At 39.4% G+C, this 16968-nt stretch overlaps 1 protein-coding gene across 9 annotated transcripts; it reads right to left on the bottom strand.

The window, feature by feature from the left end:
• Window positions 1-54: 54 nt before the first annotated feature.
• On the bottom strand, window positions 55-16965 carry UBA3 (ubiquitin like modifier activating enzyme 3). 9 transcript variants are annotated; one of them, XM_069811867.1, is made up of 18 exons: window positions 16785-16965; window positions 15529-15570; window positions 12486-12606; window positions 11428-11508; window positions 8319-8401; window positions 7678-7758; window positions 7002-7045; window positions 6645-6709; window positions 5642-5797; window positions 5429-5531; window positions 4815-4928; window positions 3294-3347; window positions 2831-2867; window positions 2670-2751; window positions 1639-1739; window positions 1453-1516; window positions 1291-1345; window positions 55-842 (listed from the first exon to the last, which is right to left on the bottom strand). In XM_069811867.1, the coding sequence occupies exons 1-18, from the start codon at window positions 16787-16789 to the stop codon at window positions 754-756; spliced, it is 1377 nt and encodes a 458-aa protein (XP_069667968.1). In that variant the 5' UTR covers window positions 16790-16965; the 3' UTR covers window positions 55-753. The 9 variants fall into 9 exon arrangements, with proteins under 9 accessions (XP_069667968.1, XP_069667966.1, XP_069667967.1 ...); XM_069811865.1 differs by lacking the exon at window positions 16785-16965 and adding an exon at window positions 15707-15772; XM_069811866.1 differs by lacking the exon at window positions 16785-16965 and adding an exon at window positions 15707-15772 and having other exon boundaries at window positions 4815-4925.
• Window positions 16966-16968: the final 3 nt, after the last annotated feature.

The following is a 16968-nucleotide window of genomic DNA, read 5'->3' as shown; positions in this document are numbered from 1 at the left end:
CCCTAGATTTTTTTAAATTGAGGTTACAAACGATGTCCACTGATAAGCCACAAATAAAGGTGTCTTTATGTTTTTTTATTAATAAATACCTTAACAGCACCACTGATACTTGAACATAATCCTGCAACACTGTGCACGGCGGCTGCCAGGGGACTGCGAGCGGACACGTCCGTGTTTTCATGCACAGCTGTTGATTTTGTCCTTTCGTGTTTGCTTGTAAACAAAGTAACCTCTCCCATACTTAATAACCTTTCATAAAATTGATCAAATCAATATCAAAGAAGAGGAAAATGCTCATTTTAATCTACTTCCCTCTTTTGGTTTTAAGGTGACTCAGCAAGTGTATAGGAGTGCTGCAATTTAAAACCCGATCGCTGTGATTCCCTTTAAAGGGTGTTCTCTTTGCATATGTATGTGCACACATGTTGAAAACAAAACTTTTGGCCACCTTAAAGTTTCCATGTGTCTGAAAGTGTATTAGCATTAACATTTTGACAACAAAAACTGGAAAAAAGTGTATTCCTATACATCAGAGTTCTGTACATTAATAAGCATTTATACAAATATAATCCACCAAATATTGGCTTCTACGTACAATTCTGAAATATGGTGATTCATTTGTATTACCTAACCTTCAACAATGCTAGTACTAACGTGAACATTTCAGGTTGCTTTAAGACCCACAGAGTACATTTGTTTTACAAGGTGGGTACAGATTTCTCCTGCTGTACATGCAGTTTACTTTTGAATAAATTAAGTGGTAAAGTGAAGCTTGAACAACATAGTCTGTGGTGTAGTAACATCAGCAACTGCAAGTTCCTGGCCATCCACAAGCCCCAATTCTGAAACAGAAAGAAAAGCTTAAGTATAGCAAGCCCATGTGGTTTGTCTTTTTCTAAATAAAGTTATCAATGCCATTCCCACAAACACGATGAAATAAAGCTGCAAACAGCTCACTAGCTAAACTAATATTCATCTAATTCAGGAAACTAACAGACCTTATCAAGAAATATATAAAGCACTATTGGAAATATGTTTAATTTACATCAGTTATCAGCGTGCTTTGTTGCAATGTTTTTCTCTGCATCTGTCCATGCTTCACATTTAAGCAATTCAAAGCTCATCCCTGAGCAACCTGAGAAAGGTATATTGCACGTAGAAGGAGATAATGAAGCACATTCTATTGCCTAGACAAAATAAAACTAAACATGCCATACAGAGAGATGAAACTGATGGACTTTGTTTAGAGCAGTATCTTGAACATCTCTACAGGCGACAACTGCAGGATACCTTTTAGTGTCTTGGAAAGATTTGGCCTTGTTCGTTCTTCAATTGAAGCTACCGTCTGAAAAAAAAAAAAAAGAAAAAAAAAAGCCAAAACATTTCCTTTCAATTCAGGAAAATAAATTTAAATAAATTAAGATTAAAGACAATTATGTATGTTGAGATTACCTGTAAATAAAGTGTTTTATTTCCCCCATACATAGTTGCTGTGATTGCAGGAGATTTCATTTGCCTACATACAAAACATTTTTTAAAAAAAACAGACAGTCAGGTAAAAACACATTTAGAAATTACCTTTTTGAAACATTGAACTAGCAAAAATTACCAACTAAGTCAGAATAGTTGCACACTTACAGTGAAGCATTATTTGTCAAGTAATCCAAGATCTCCTGCAATTTAGCTGATGGGGAAATCTCTATGTTTTGGGGAAGTTGGCTGCAGGCTGGACAGTTCTCCTACAATAAAGTAGCACAAGAATGCACATTACATTAAATATGATTTTAAAACTGCTGCTAATAAGGTCTCAAAACTATTTGTGTGTTTGTAGATTTTTTTAAGTTTTAGCTCTAGAAATATTAATACCGTTACACACATTAATGACAAAACCCAATTCCTCGTGAAGTCTGTCATCATTGGACTGGCTCCCAACAGCAACTAAGTATTTATGAACTACAAAATTCATCTGACATAAAATTTAATACTACAAACTTCCAAGTAAATTGTTGCCATAACCTCTTTTGAGAATATTTGCTTATGAGTCTTCTTAAGACTGTGTATTTTATTTTGTAGACCACGTTTCCTGTATTACAGGGGAAATCTTCAGGATTCACTTTCAAAAAAGTCAAGTACTGTTCTCCTCTGCAGGTAGCCTAACCGAAACAGTTGAGATACCAATGTTGCACCAACGACACCACAGAAATAACTGTCTGAAAAACCTCCCTATACCAGAAGCTACTTTTCCAAATATTAAGAAACTTTGGCTAAACAGGCAAAAATTAAATATGCTGGTACATATACTATGCAATAGTTTTTGGTAAACTGATGGGTAGAAGAAAAGGTTTCATTACCAGGACATCAAATAAGACATCTGTTGATCTGGAGGTCAAGAGTCCTGCTACTCTACATGGTCAGACCACCAGTGTCATCACTATTAGACCCCAAAACCACAGAAGTTTAAAAAAAGAAAATTCCTACATGCTAAAAACAATACTCTGGAAAAGTAGCAGACCAGGAACATTGTAGTTTCTGCTTTTAAAACTTCAGAAATATTATTATTCAGTGCTAGGGGCCAAAAGATTCAATACTGGGTTTCAGAAATACACACAAACTGTGTAAGTTCAATAGAAATCAAGGAAACAACCCTGCAAGCCTTTAATGGCACTAACCTTTCTTTCAGCTTCAAATGTATATGTGTATAATCCATCTGCATCATTAAACACCAAGTAGTTGTTAAGAGGAATGTATGCACTATAATGACAAATATGTTAGTGTTAATACACATCATTATGTTGGAAATCATGTATGTTATTAATAAGAAATGAAATACCTTGTGGCTATTTTAAAAACTTCAGTGGCGCAAACAGCTGGAATGAGAAAAAAACCGATTTCTTCACTTTCTAGCTCTATATCAGGACATGCAGACATTAGTGCACAGAGTTGTACCAAAGAAGTGACCAAAAAAAAAGAAAAAAATAAACAACTGAAGGCAGCTGGCAGTTCTATGCATAGATTCGGGACTAATGTGAGCCTATGTTAAGCTTTTATACCGTGTTTTCCAATTATTTTTTTTCCCAGTCTCAAATGCTTTTGCTCACTCCCACAGTCATACATGAGCTTAAAATTTATAGTCACATGCAGTTTCTCTATGGAAAGCAGAAATGAGACTGTAAGAATAAGCCAGACCCATTTAAAAATTACTATTCTCCTCCCCAAGTTCTCAATGCCAAACTGTTGCCTTACAAAACTCTAAAGTCTGTAAAGCAGAAGTGAAATGAGTTCTTTTAGCATACCTGCAATTACTGCATTTGTAGAAGCTACTGCTGGAATAATTCTTTTAACCACCCCTGTAAAAGCAAAATATACAGCTTTGTCTTTTCCAAGAAACTAAACTGAGAGACAGCTTTCAGCCAGAATAATTACAGAAGGGTGTACCCGAAGATACTTTAAACTTTCCAGGAATTTCTGTAACAATAAGGTATAATGGTGTGCTGCTCAAATACTTTGGCATTTTTTTTATTTAGGAATGGATCAAGCATGTTGAGAAAAAGAAGGTATCACACAAAGAGAACTAGTGAACAAATTCTAAAAACAAATAGTCTGTATTCAGCACTGAAAATTAATTTAAAACTCAGTTCTATTTCTGTTTAACTGGAGAAATGCATAAAGGAAAGATATTTAGTTTTGGTATTCCTTCTGCAAGAACAGGCTTGCCAAACTGTATTGGCACCTTCATCCAATTCTTCTTACTGAACCCATCCAGTCAAACAGCATACTGTATACCGATATAAAGCAAGATTTCCTATGCGTACAAGTTTGTACATTGGTACAATGCGGTTTACTCTTTTTTCAGGCCTGCCAAAAAGACAGCAAACTCCTAAGTAGTCTGAAGCTCATTACTGACGTGTGTACCTTCATACCTGAGAAAACATGCATAACACTTTTATCTTTGCGTTCTTTCTGCTATGTACTTTATAATGAAGCTATCTTCAAATGCTGAAAACTATGCAGCCATTTGCATGTACATAATTATATTTCATAACTGGAGTTCACATTTATCTGTACCAAAAAAATACTACTAGAGAAGCCAGTATAAACTGCTGCTGCTGCTGCAAAAGACTATCTGCAATACACTAGGTGGAATGTGAGGAAGATACACAAGGAATCAGTTTGCCTTTTTTTGACAGAAAGGCACACAGTGAAGTTCAAGCATTGCATTTCAAGCTCAGCATTTCAAATGCATTCTCAGTACAAGAAGTCAACAAATATATAGAAGTTACCACAAATTCTGAAGATTCTGTATGAGTTTCTCCACTTCTTTTCTATTTGGTCAGTGTTTAAAATGCTGATTAAATGAGCGGCAGCATTCTGCACTTGCATGCGAACAGAGGCATACACAGCAGTAAAGAACAGATGCTATAGTCTTAACCAGCCTCAACTGGCATAAAGTGTGGTTGTTGCTAAAAGAGGCAGTCACGTTCTTTTGTTCCTACTCTTTGACCCAGCAAAAGTGGTCACAGTGTAATGTAAACTGTGGAGCTGCTCCAGGTTAAAAATAAAATGGCAAGAAGAATGTTCAGTTTTGTCCCAGATAAGTTCCTCTGATTCATCATGAATGCCTAAATATCTGATTCATCATAAAAATATTTGTGCTGGCACAGGAAACAAGCTGCTTGTTTCTGTTTTAAGATATTAAGACAGAAAAGAACTATTTCTTTCTAGCAGAGCTGCCAGCTTAGTCATAACAAATACAAAGAATGCCAATCCAGCATAACTGCAAATGCCACAAACTTAGTGAAATGCCATACCCTTACCTTGGGTGAGTCTGTATGTAACACCTTTAATATTAAATTGTGATGCTCTTTCTAAAGACTTCTGGTAAATCCACTGTATATGCTCAGGGTCATCTCCATCCAATGCAACACCTTCTACAGCAAAGTTGAAGAATTTACTGATAAGTTACAGTTACAAGAGTCCTTCAGAAATACAGCACCCTTTTTGTCTAAAAAAAATTCGTTTGTTTTAATCTGGGTTAAAACAAATACCACATTAAGCTATTAAAACTTGACACTTTAAATAATCAAAATATCATTTATACAAACATCATAAGTTCTAACACATTCTATATACAAACTACCTTAACTTCACAGATTTATAGAGCTGTTACAGGTCAACATTTTGAGTCAGGAAAGACATTGTGCAGTATGAGAGAGAGAAACACGTGAACAAATACGGAACTGGAGAGCAAGCCTGAGAAGAGAAAATCCATCACCAGCTCAGAGGAGGTTTAGATTCAATATGACAATAAGCCACATAAGGTTAAAAGGTAGGATTCTTTTATTAGAAGTAGCTGTGTATACCTAACTAAAAAAAAAAAATAGTTAAAAGGAGAAATGTCAATTTAGCACCAGTGCAATATACTAATTACCTCCAAAAGGTTGCTCCTTTGGCCACTGCAATATCCTGACATACTCAATACAATGCTCTGGTAGTCTGGGCATAGATGCAATAGTACACATGGGAAAATTGACCTGGTGTGGGCAGGGGAAGAAAACATGTAATACATTATGTATAGTACTAGGAAAAGAAACAAGCAAATCAGAGGAATGTAAAAAAAGGAAATATCACTAGTTGCAATTACCTGTGGTGGATAAAGCTCAAGCGTGCATTCAACACATGCTGTCATACCAGGAATAATCACACGAACATTTCCTTTAAAACCTTCTGTCCCTCCATCTATTAAAGGTATGATGGAACTTGGATCCAGTACACCATCTTCATAATGTAGAAATGACATCTAACGAATAAAGGTGGGGGGGTTTGTTGGGTATTGTTTGTTTTGGTTGTGGGTTTTTTTTAAAGAAGTTGCACAAAGAAAAAAAATCCTAAAAATACTATTCTTAATGGTACACCACAAGATTAAATGCTTAATATGCAGATTATTTTAAGGGTACATAGTGTATAAAACACTACTTATCTGCCAGTGCGCAGGACTTTATCTACCACCTTCACCCTCCACCTCCTCCTCCTCTTGCCCCTCTAATAAATGCTATTATTTCCTTATAGTATACCAGAACAAATGGTTGGTTGATTTGAAGGATATGGGGGTTTGATTCTTGGTTTGTTGTTTGGGTCGGTTGGGTTTTTTTAAATATTGGTAAATACTCAAGATCATTAAACAAATTCACAATGATAAAACTACCTAGTTCGATGACCAACTTTCTACTACTTTGTAGCAGTGGGGCTCCAAAAGATGACATTTACAAGTTGCAGCACGGTAAGTACTGTTTGGCTAATGAAAAAAAACATTCACAATGGGGTCATCCAGAGAGGCTGCGGAACTTCCCTTCTTACGATTTTCAAAAGCTGACTGCACAAGGCCACCATGTAATCTAACTTTGAAATTACCCCTGCAGGGCACTGCACAAATGTTGGCTAACACTCAAGAAAAAGGCAGGTAAGAGACCATGCATTTTATCCTGTTCACAAAAAGAAAAAAGAAAAGAAAACAGAAATAGATACAGAAAGCTGTGAGTTTCAGTAGCCCTCATTTCATTTTAATGACACATTCTACACAAATCTGTTCAATTTTAGTTACCTATACTCAAGCAATAACCAGGCTTTAAAAAGATTGAAGACTTTACCAGCATGCCATTTATCCATCTTCTTGCAATTATAGAGTCCAGCCCACAAACAATAATATGAAACTCTAGGGGGAAAAAAAACTGTATTTAAAGTCTATACTAATGCATACTCCTTAAGACAAGCAAAGTATTCTGTCTACATCAGTCCAGAGGAACTGACTGTAGTTTAGCTATCTCCCCTAGACTACCTATATAACAGATGCATTTAAGTTTTGTCTATTTGTCACTTCTACTTCCAGTATACTGTAGAAGGCTAAAATAATTAGCAATCTAACTACCAGGAAAAGCAGCGAGCAGCAACAAGTGCAATGTTCCCCTAAAGCACCAGTGGGTGTTTGGCAGGCAAATACCACTTACGTCGATAGAAACTTTCATCCATATCTTGAATCTTCTTAAAATACCTGAATGTAAGCCCAGTAAAGGAATATAAAGTAGTTAAGTTTACTGTTTTCTATTTGCTAACCTAAAGCCAAACATTATCTAATTTATTACTATAATTTTCTATGACACTTTTTTAAAAAAAGTGATTAAAAGAGTCAAAATTCCCACAGCTGAAGCTGTAGCATCTGACAAAATAAGTAAGGGACACAATGTAATAGTCGCACACAGGAGAAAGCTCAGCAGGCAAACTATTTAGGAAGCTCAAAATGTGCTCTCACAAAGTCCTCTATCAGTAAGTGCTGCTCTATATTTATAAACTAACATCTCCTACCAGTACGTACTCAAAACACTCCAGTGAATAAACCTGTAATTCTAATAACTCAGTGAAAATTAGAATACTGCATTTGAATAAAAAGACTCAGTGGAAACATACAAAATAGTTTCTTAAAGCTTAGCCTTCTTTCCCCATGCATATTTCCTGTATGCTAATGCCACTGAAAAAGAATTCTCAATCACCAGCTGAATGAATCTGTTCTTTATTGTATGAAAAAAGAGAGGATGGCAGAAAAATACTTGAGATAGTCTTACCACCTACAGAGTTTTCTAGGTTTTTTGAAGCCCGCAGGGCTACTACTTCTCTATAAAAGGATACGCTACGACAGCACAGTTGGGAATGCGGTTGTTTAGGAATTCTGCTGCAACTTCTGCTTTTGGTCGCCCAACATCCTTCGGTCTGGGAAAAAAACTCAAGCAATTTCAAATGCATTATTTTAGTAGATTCAATCTTTCCAGACTCTATGAATTGCAATACTGAATTAAGTGACTAATTGTTACTGTAGGACAATTTATTCATGTGAATAACATTAAGGCATCCCCATAAAGCATCAGATATGAGAGCCCTGGAGTCACCTAAATATGTCCATACAGTTATCAGCACCAAAAAAAAAAATCCAACAATTTTTCATTTTGCTTGGAAGAAAAGGGTACCAGAAAAATTGGTATTTCAATGTGTGTGCATTATTCTTTGCTGTCATTCTTTCCATTAGTCATTAGCTGTATTTGAATGGTGAGGAATGTATGTTAATTTTCTTCACGATCAAACTGTGACACCATAGATCTCAAAACAAGAAGGAATCACATGCAATGTTTAGTTAATTATGAGTACTACTGTGATATGAAAGTTCAGTAATCTTTAATGACAACTTGTTCAACCAAAATAATGATCATATTCACATATTTTGTTTAGGTACATTTAAAAAAAATGAAAGTCAAATGGTGAAAATAATCACTTACCGAAACAGAAACTGTCGGTTAAGATTAGAAACATCTATAGTATCCATGTCAATAACATGGATCTGTCTAAAGCCGGACAGTGCCTGTGAAAAGAGATAGTCAACTTCATTTAATAGGAAATGAAATGCTTACAGTGCTCCAGAATTCATTCCACGTGCCAAAAAGCTACCTTTGAAGGAACAAACTTATTTGCTCTTCACTTCCTGTGCAGACAGGTATATGGTCGTTCTTTGTCACAAGAATGTTCTTTGTTGGGTGGCTAATGCTGATATTCAGACAGATGGAATTAGCAAGAATTGAATGATCAAAGACAATGTTCTACTGAACACAATATTGCTTTAGCCTACCTAATCATGACACAGGGAAGCCAACAGTAGGCTGATCTATAAGGGGAATTTGCAGTAGTCCCTCACAACTGGCGTAAATCAAAAGCGTTCATTGGAGGAAAAAAACGCAGAATTTGAAGAAATATCATAAGCACTTCCTTGCTTGGCAGGAACAGAAAAACAAAGTTTAATTACTCTAAAATCTTAAGTTTTTCAACATTCACTATTTTCACAGTTGGCATACATGAGTCTGGCATATCCACCCTCAAATCACTGTCCCAAATAAGCCAGCATTCCTCACTGCATTCAATGCTGGAACAGAATGCAAACACAAAAAGTCACCTCGCTATTTAAGAACATGCCAAACCTCTGACAGAAGTTCTGCCTGATCTCTGTTTGCATGCAGGCTATCACTAGATTTGGCAAATGACTTCAGAGTAAAATTGTCTTAAAACTGTATTGCAGGTAGGATCTGATAAAGTAATAACAACTGTCACGCACAAAGAAACAATGTGAATTACAGTTAAAGGGAAATACATGCTGTAAAACACTGCATTTAGAGAAAGGAAATGCGTTGTTATGTTCTGAAGTGACTCCAAAAAAATTTGAGTCCTGTCCCCTACATTTTTTCCTTTAAGACTCAATCTTGTTATTTATAAAGACTTTCAAACTCCTCATTTTACATTTTCTGAATAAACAGAGCCATCCCATGCATAAGTACTGAAAATGCTGTATTGGGAAACCAATTAAACAAATGAACAACAGGACTAAAGTCTGTCAGAATAGAAATAATTTTCTGTAAGAAAGGCAGCAAGAAATACTGTATGTCATATTGGATACCCTTGCTGCTGAACAATCATTTTGTTTCATTGATAAATGTTCAGCTTTTGTTCAATATTATCAAAACAGGCTGGGAGAGCCTGCTAAAGAGAAGAGTGAGCCTGGGACATCACAAACATACAGATTGGAGTCTTTATCGAATTTATATTCATTGTCCCAAAGACATGAATCCATGTGAACAGAACCTAGATTTACTTATGAGCTTATCTTTCTGAAAATAGGTAAAAATAAATCATGATAACTTAAAATCTTTCTGAAGAGATGGGAACTGAGTGCACACAGCAGACTTATAAAGTGCCTTATCCCATACAAATCCTCCCTCTCAATGAGCTATCAACAGATTGAATTTGTTATGTCCCAATAAACGCATAAAACAGTAGCTCTGGGCAGAGGTTAAATTCACCAGCACTAAATTCCCAAAGAAAGAAAACTGCCTTGGAGCTGTCATAGTCTCTTCAAGTAAAATCCTGCTTAAGCATTGCAGTAGCAAACCAGCAACCAGAACAAGAGTAAACACAAGTGCTAGAACTGTAAAACCCCTAAGTTAATGGATCTGGAATGCCTGGCTTTAAAGGAGGCTATTAATTTATCAAGCATCTCAAGCTTGGAGGTTATCTGTGGAAACACTGAAATAGCAGTTATGTAAATTCTACAGTAAAGTACACTAATGCGTAAGTGTTGGTATAAATTAAGGAAAAAAGTTATTTCATAGTAAGTTACTATATCAATCCACACATTTTCCATGGAATCCATAAGAAATTCTTCTTATTAAATAGAAGCATGGATTAGTATAGTATTAGTCTAAACTACCAAACTCAAACAGGATGGTAACAGTCATACACTACGATAAACATGAGCATCTGTGAGGATAAAACACACATTAATAGGATAATTAAATTCATACACATTTATTGGGTAAATGTCTGACAGCACATGATCCCATGACTGCATTTTAAACACTTAAAAATTGCTTTTCAGAACACGTAGTGGGAGAATCCATTATAAACTAACACCGTATCAAGAAAATTACAGAATACCTTCTGGTACTCTGTACGCCAGGGAAGTACTGTAACATCCCTTCCCTGTTCTTAGACTATTACCTATTCCTCCTTAGCTATCTCTATACAGGATAGTACATGTTGGTCTGAGTCAGCAAAGCTGCCATTACATAGGCCGAATTCAGCAATACAGATGCAGCTCTGAGGGAGTGTTCGGTCTCTGCAGACAACCTCTGATTTACTGATCTTGAGGAACTGGAAAACCCAAGAGCCACTACTCAGGAAGGTGAAACAGATTCCACGGACATGAAGGTCACCACAGACACAGTAAGTCTGGCTCTACTAATTTCACTATGAAAGAACATAAATAATTCCAGCAGTTCTAACCTCACTTTGAATTAATCCAAAGATGTAAAACAAACTGAAATTAAATTCAACTTTGACTGTTAATACTAAACTTGGTGCTAGCTACTTATGGCAGTTTAAAGTATTGCTTTTCATCTGAAAAGATACATCTAAGCTATGGTATTCCAAACACCACTTCCTCCTATCATTATAAGCATGATTTGTTCTCAGTTTACTTCATTTCCCTAGATCTGGTAATTAGGGAAAATTACGAACATTAGACCACATCTAAGGCTGCAAGTGAACTTTTGACTACATTTCATAAAGAGCACCATGCTGTCCCTCATGACAAGCTTTGAGACAGCTAAATAAATAGCATGCAACATATTAGACTACCACCTTTCAAGCTTATTAACAAAGTGCATTCTTCAAGTTTATTGTCTGTATCTTCATGTATTTTATACATTTTGATTAGAACTTAGAAATTTAGTAGCTATATACAATAAAAAATGCCAAATTAACAAAGCAGAAAAGATAATTTCCTCAAGGGAAAAAAAAAAGAAGATGCTAAGAAGCAAAGGGTGAAAACTGAGTAATTACCAGGTTTTTCAGGAGTTCGCATCCTAATCCTCCTGCTCCAATAACTAGTACTTTACATGTGCTTAATAAAAACTCAAGAGCCTGCGGAAAATATAAAACAAAGAATTAATACACTAAATAGGAAAAAGTATAATTTGTCCTTTGCTTCATAACCCTTATACATGTGTCACCGTAAATTTTCAGTGCCCAATAAGTTTCACATAAAAAACTTAGATCAATAAAACAATTTGTGCTTGCAGGAGTAATTACATATTGGACTTTAATCAGCTGTGGAGTTCTTGCAGTTCCTATATCCCAGCTTACAGAAAAGCAAGACCTTTGTTCGTATCAGTATTCTCTTTATATTAATTTTGACCATGAAAAAAGCAAGGTCTGCCTTTACTATCATTCAGTTTAAAGAAGTAATGTTTTCTTCCTCCAAATATTTTACTGATACATAATACAAAATAAATGTAAACACACAGACAACATTGCTGGACAAAAAGAATTGAAATTTTTAACTACATAACCACTTTCTGTGAACTGTTCTACTAGACCCCAGCCTCAAACTAGTAAATAATGGAACAGTACCTTAAAAAGGTAACAGTAAAATACATTCAACTGTAAGTTCTGAAACAAATGTACCAAAAAAGGAAAGCAGAAGAAATACTTAAATTTTGCTTTTCTCTACTAAACATCTTTCCCAGTTCTCTAAGTATTCATATTAACCTTAATTCCTTCTTTAAGTACAAGAAACTCCTTACTGTATCTAATTACTTAAAAATGGAGAGACAAATGCTGCTATTATTCATGTGGAACTCAAAGAGCATAATTCATATGTTGTTATATATTTATATATATGATGACAGCAAGCTCATAGTTGACTCTCTACAATTCAGAAATACAGGCTTATAGAAAGAATATAGTATGTTCTTCTAGAATCATAATGTTCAATTGATTAAAATATAAGCTTTTCATGCAGTTTTAGTATTCATACACTGCTGGTGGTCAATTAACGAAACTGTTTACATTAGTTTGCAACACACGCTACAAATTTATTTAAAGTAAGTATTTCTCACTTGAGTGCCTGGCTCGAAATCAGGATGTGTGAATGGTCCAGATCGCTCGAGGAACTTCTTTACATGGTTCCAGCGACCTTCCCAGTCTCCAGTGTCCCCACACCCACCATCAACAGCCATTCTGCACAGAACACAGTAAATTCAGCTGCAAAATCATAGAGAAAAAGCCACACCTCCACAATGTTTTTTTTTTCTTTATATATCTTAAAAATACCTAAATTATTGACCATTCATACAAATGCGCCTGCATATTCTTTATGCATGTAAGTTATGTGCATGAACATTTGCATGAGTGGGTTTTATTTGTGGAACTAGAAAGCAGTAATACAAATATGCATAGAGGGGGAAAAAGCCCAGGCATTTCAAGCAATCCCACTAATTTTGCTGTTACTAGTAAAAGTTGACCTGAAGCAAAAAAAGGGTCTAGCCTTTTTGCTTTTATTTCCCTCATATTTAAAGAGGACATAGAAAAAGAGGCTGCCCCTTTAGATGTTGAGGGTGATGTTTTTTTCATCAGCCAAGTCTTGTATTCTTTTTTCGACAGACTTTTTGAGTTCATGAATCATATTTAGAATTATCAGTATGTAACTGCAACTGTGAGGCACTGAATAAATAACAGTAACATGCCCCAGTATGGTCTCCTCTGAATCTTTATAGTGGTTTATTTAAGCAATGGTTAAAAAACCCATACAAATCTTAAATGGTCTTCACCCTCAAATGGTACTATGCAATTTAGAACACCCCCATTTTTCGGTCATCTCCTGAGCCTGTCAGCAGTAGCAGACTTACTTGAAAAAAGGAATGTTTGCCATTATCTTCTTTTAAATTTTCAAGACAGAATTTTACATCAAATGCTCCACTACCCTTTTTCTGCTTTTGCAGGTCACTTTTAGTAGTACGTAACTATAAACTGCTGAAGAGACTTACTGGAATAGTTCAGAATCAGCTCTGTCAAGTAATTGTCTAATGTAAGATCATCACCTACACAGAACAAGCCCTTCCTTAATAGAGTACATTTCCCTTTTTAAATAGGAGCTCCACTCAATATATACGAACGATTATGTTCTACCTTAATACAAAACTAAGCTCATTATAAAAGAGCTTTGCCAATCCTGATTATGTTCTGTTGTCATTGATAAGGAGCGTTATTTGCTTCCTCCTATGAAGTAATATGAAGAACGCTTGTATCAATGACTGTTGGGTAAAGTTTAGAATTTATTATTACTTCCTGGTGACCCATCTCAAAATAAAAAGGAAACTTAGTGAAAACACCTAGACGGCAAATGCCTTTATCCTCAGAAAATTCAGAAGATGGACAACACAGTATGTCCATAGTAATAACTTGCAGACAATTAATTTCACAGAAGATTTTCAGTAACAGGGGAAAATGTCACTAAACCGCAGGAATACATACACCATAATTTGCCTATATTTTGATTGCAGACTGAACTCATTACTGGTTAACCGTTGACTTTAGGTAAGTTACTTCCTGTATTGGCAGTTAAATAAGATCTACAAAATTTATTTGAATTCATAAGGGTCTTTTGACCTCTGACTTGCACTTTTGTACCTCCCCCAGTTTTCACAATAATGTGAAAATACACGTATTTCACATAATAGGAAATAGTGTGAATAAATACAACACTGCCTCCACTGAAGCCTGGGCTCATCTCTTGTATACCAGTTTTCAGGATGTGCACTAAGCACCGACTTAAGCAAATAAAATGGGTCAATACACATCACAGTAATTGCTTCTATGGGTTAGATTATAATTTTTAACTTCTGTGGAAACAAGTGCAGAAGCTATGCTTGGTGACATTAAGAACAACTTTTTTAATCCTTCTACATAGTCCATATAAAGAGCCATTAAGCAGCACTACTCCTTTTCTGTTTAGATGTCTGCTTTCCTTTACAAGTGATAAAACAGTAAGATCTAGTTTCACTTCTGCAACTCTGCTATAGATTGTTTTTTACAGGGTTGGACATTGTGGAGATCTGAAAAACATCAATAACTCAGCCTGAGATTTTATGTTGAACTTTCGCAGACAGTTTTTTTAAGCGTTTATTTTTGTGTTGTTACAGCATTACCAGGTATCTGTATTATAAGAGTTTAACAAAATCCTTGTTTATTTCATCGAATTACTCTCATTTTAAATCTTGTTTAAAATATCAGAGCACCACAGTCCTTACGCTGCTTTAGGCCCAGACTTTTCCCTACCACCTTCACATCCCCAGAGCTCCATGCTTTTGAGGGACTTGGCATGCACCCCTCCCCATCCAACACACCCAAGGATTTTTGTGACCCTCACCCCGACACACACATGCACTGCCTGCGAGTCTACCACTCAGGCAGGCAGGTCTCCTCTGTGATCTTTGGGAAGAGGGCCACAAGCAGATGGAAGGGAATAGTTAGGGGATGGAAGCAGATGAGGTTAAAGATTGCTGAGCGTTAGTTTTCAAGGCCGTTAGGACAGATGCATAGAATTTAGGGTTTTAATAAGCAGAGGCAACTGTTCCGTAGCCTGAATTTTTTAATTTTCAGCCAAAATTTAGTCACCTGCTTCTAGCCTAGAGGCCCTCCCCAGCAACGCAGCTTCTCCCGCTCCTGTCACAAAGCTCTCCAGCACACCAGCCTTTACTCATGCCAAGCTCCAAGCCCGCAACTCCCACCCCCGCGCCGGGTGAGCCCCTTGGTCCTCTCCCCGGGAGATTCCTCTTCCCCAGTCCTCTCTCTTCAAGCGCCCTTTCGCCTTCCCCCTCCTCACGCTGACCCACCTAACACCTTTCCTCCGGCTCCCTCCTCCCGCCCCGGCCCTGGACTTCGCCTCTCCGCCGGCCGGGCCCCGGGACCGCTCACGCACGGTCGCCCCTACCAGCGCCTCTGAAGCGGGCCCCGCAGCCCTGAGCTAACCCGCAGCCTCCTCCCAGCCCACCCCTCTCCTGCGGGGCTGCGGCTCGCCCTGACCTACCAGCCGCCCCTCAGCAAGCGCTGCCTGCCCCTGCCCCGGGCCGGGAGCCCGCTCGCCCGCAGCCCCGCACTAACCCATCCGCCAGCAGCTCCTCTAGCCTCCTTCTTTTCTTCTCCCTAAAAGAGAGAGAATAAAAGAAGGGTCAGTATCGCGCTACAGAGACCGGGGAGGAGGGAGAGGGGACCCCGGGGCCCACCCGTCCCCGGGAAGCGGGGGAAGGGGCGGCCGAGCACACACATACAGGGCACTTACGGTTCCTCACTATCCGCCATATTTCCCTCTGCTTCCCACGATGCACCGCGCCACCTCTATGGGCGGTGCTTTGCCAGAGCGCCGCCACGGTCGCAGGCCTACGGAGTTGGAGCGCGGCGCGGCGGGGCGGCCTACGGCGTCCGCCAGGCGAGGCCCACCGGCCGCTGATCTCCATGACAACAAGGCGGGGACCCCCCCCCCCCCTCGGCTCCCCCCGACCCCTGAAGCAGACACCGGGGAGCCGCAGCCGCCTCCCTCCCGGGGCAGCGGAGGGCTCTCCCCTCGCCCACCTCCCTGACGCTTCCCGGGAGCCTCGGGCGGCATCCTCAGGGAAGAAGCCTGTGGCGATGGCGGCCCTGTTAAAGCCCCCGGGATAAATAAAGGCAAAACGCGGAGGTGGCGTTGGCCTTAGGCTGGTCTCTGCTGGCCAGCCGGGCGGCTCCTCCACCTCCGCTGTGTTTTCTAAATGGTTTTTGTCCTGTCTGCGCTCCCCCGGGGCCAGGTCGCGGGCTCTCCCCGGGTCCACACGTAAAACAGCTTCTCGACGCGCAGGAGCCTTCGCGCCCCAAAACTAACGCAAGGAATGGCGTCTAGGGCCGGGGCGGGAAGCAGGCAAGCAAGGGCTTACGAGGGTTGCGCTTCAGGCCTCCGGCTCCTGAATTTTAGGGATCTAAACCCTTCGCCGATCGAGGGGCGAGAAGCAACTGCCGACCTCCGGTGTGGTGGTCACGCTTGGCTTCCCGCTAACCCTCCATTTTGAGAAGGACTTTGTCGCCCGGCATGGCGGCGCAGCAGGGACAGCGCGTGCTCGAGCCGTGGGGGACGAGGGGTGTGAAGCGCTGGAAGAGGAACCGTTCTGACAGGGACTGCTGGGGTCCCAACCGCCACCGGCCTTCCCCTCCGAAGCGGGAGGGTTTGGGGTGCAATAGCCCCGCTAAGCAGGGTCTCCCTGGGGTGGCTCGACGCTCCCCAGGTGCCTCCGTGGCTGGGGCAGCCGCTTCGTGGCCCCCTCCACGCTGGGCCCCTGACTCCCTGTTTGGCAGAGGACCTGGCTTCTCCACCCGAACATGAAACGTACGTCATCTTTTGCCGAAGAAACAATGAAAACAGGAGCCACCGCCGGCAGCGTCACCACACCCCTGTCAGCTGCCTTTTGCTGGGCGGCTGAAGGGCGGCGCGGTCCGACAGCCGCCTCTCGCCTCCGCTGCCGCTCGCTCCTTCACGGTTTCGGCGGACTCGCCTCCCCGCGTCCAGCAGCGGCC

Source organism: Haliaeetus albicilla, chromosome 24 (assembly GCF_947461875.1).
Source record: "Haliaeetus albicilla chromosome 24, bHalAlb1.1, whole genome shotgun sequence".
Taxonomy (NCBI): domain Eukaryota; kingdom Metazoa; phylum Chordata; class Aves; order Accipitriformes; family Accipitridae; genus Haliaeetus; species Haliaeetus albicilla.
This window is presented reverse-complemented; position numbering and strand designations above follow the sequence as displayed.

What these genes read in the sequence shown, in the direction of transcription:
- UBA3 (XM_069811865.1), bottom strand. Translation starts at nt 15,726, where the DNA reads ATGGCGGATAGTGAGGAACC. An exon ending in CCCAACTGTGCTGTCGTAGC is followed by an intron (nt 7,046 to 7,677) that starts GTATCCTTTTAT and finishes GCTTACATTCAG; the next exon opens with GTATTTTAAGAAGATTCAAG. An exon ending in CATTTGAAGCTGAAAGAAAG is followed by an intron (nt 1,740 to 2,669) that starts GTTAGTGCCATT and finishes ACTTTATTGTAG; the next exon opens with GAGAACTGTCCAGCCTGCAG.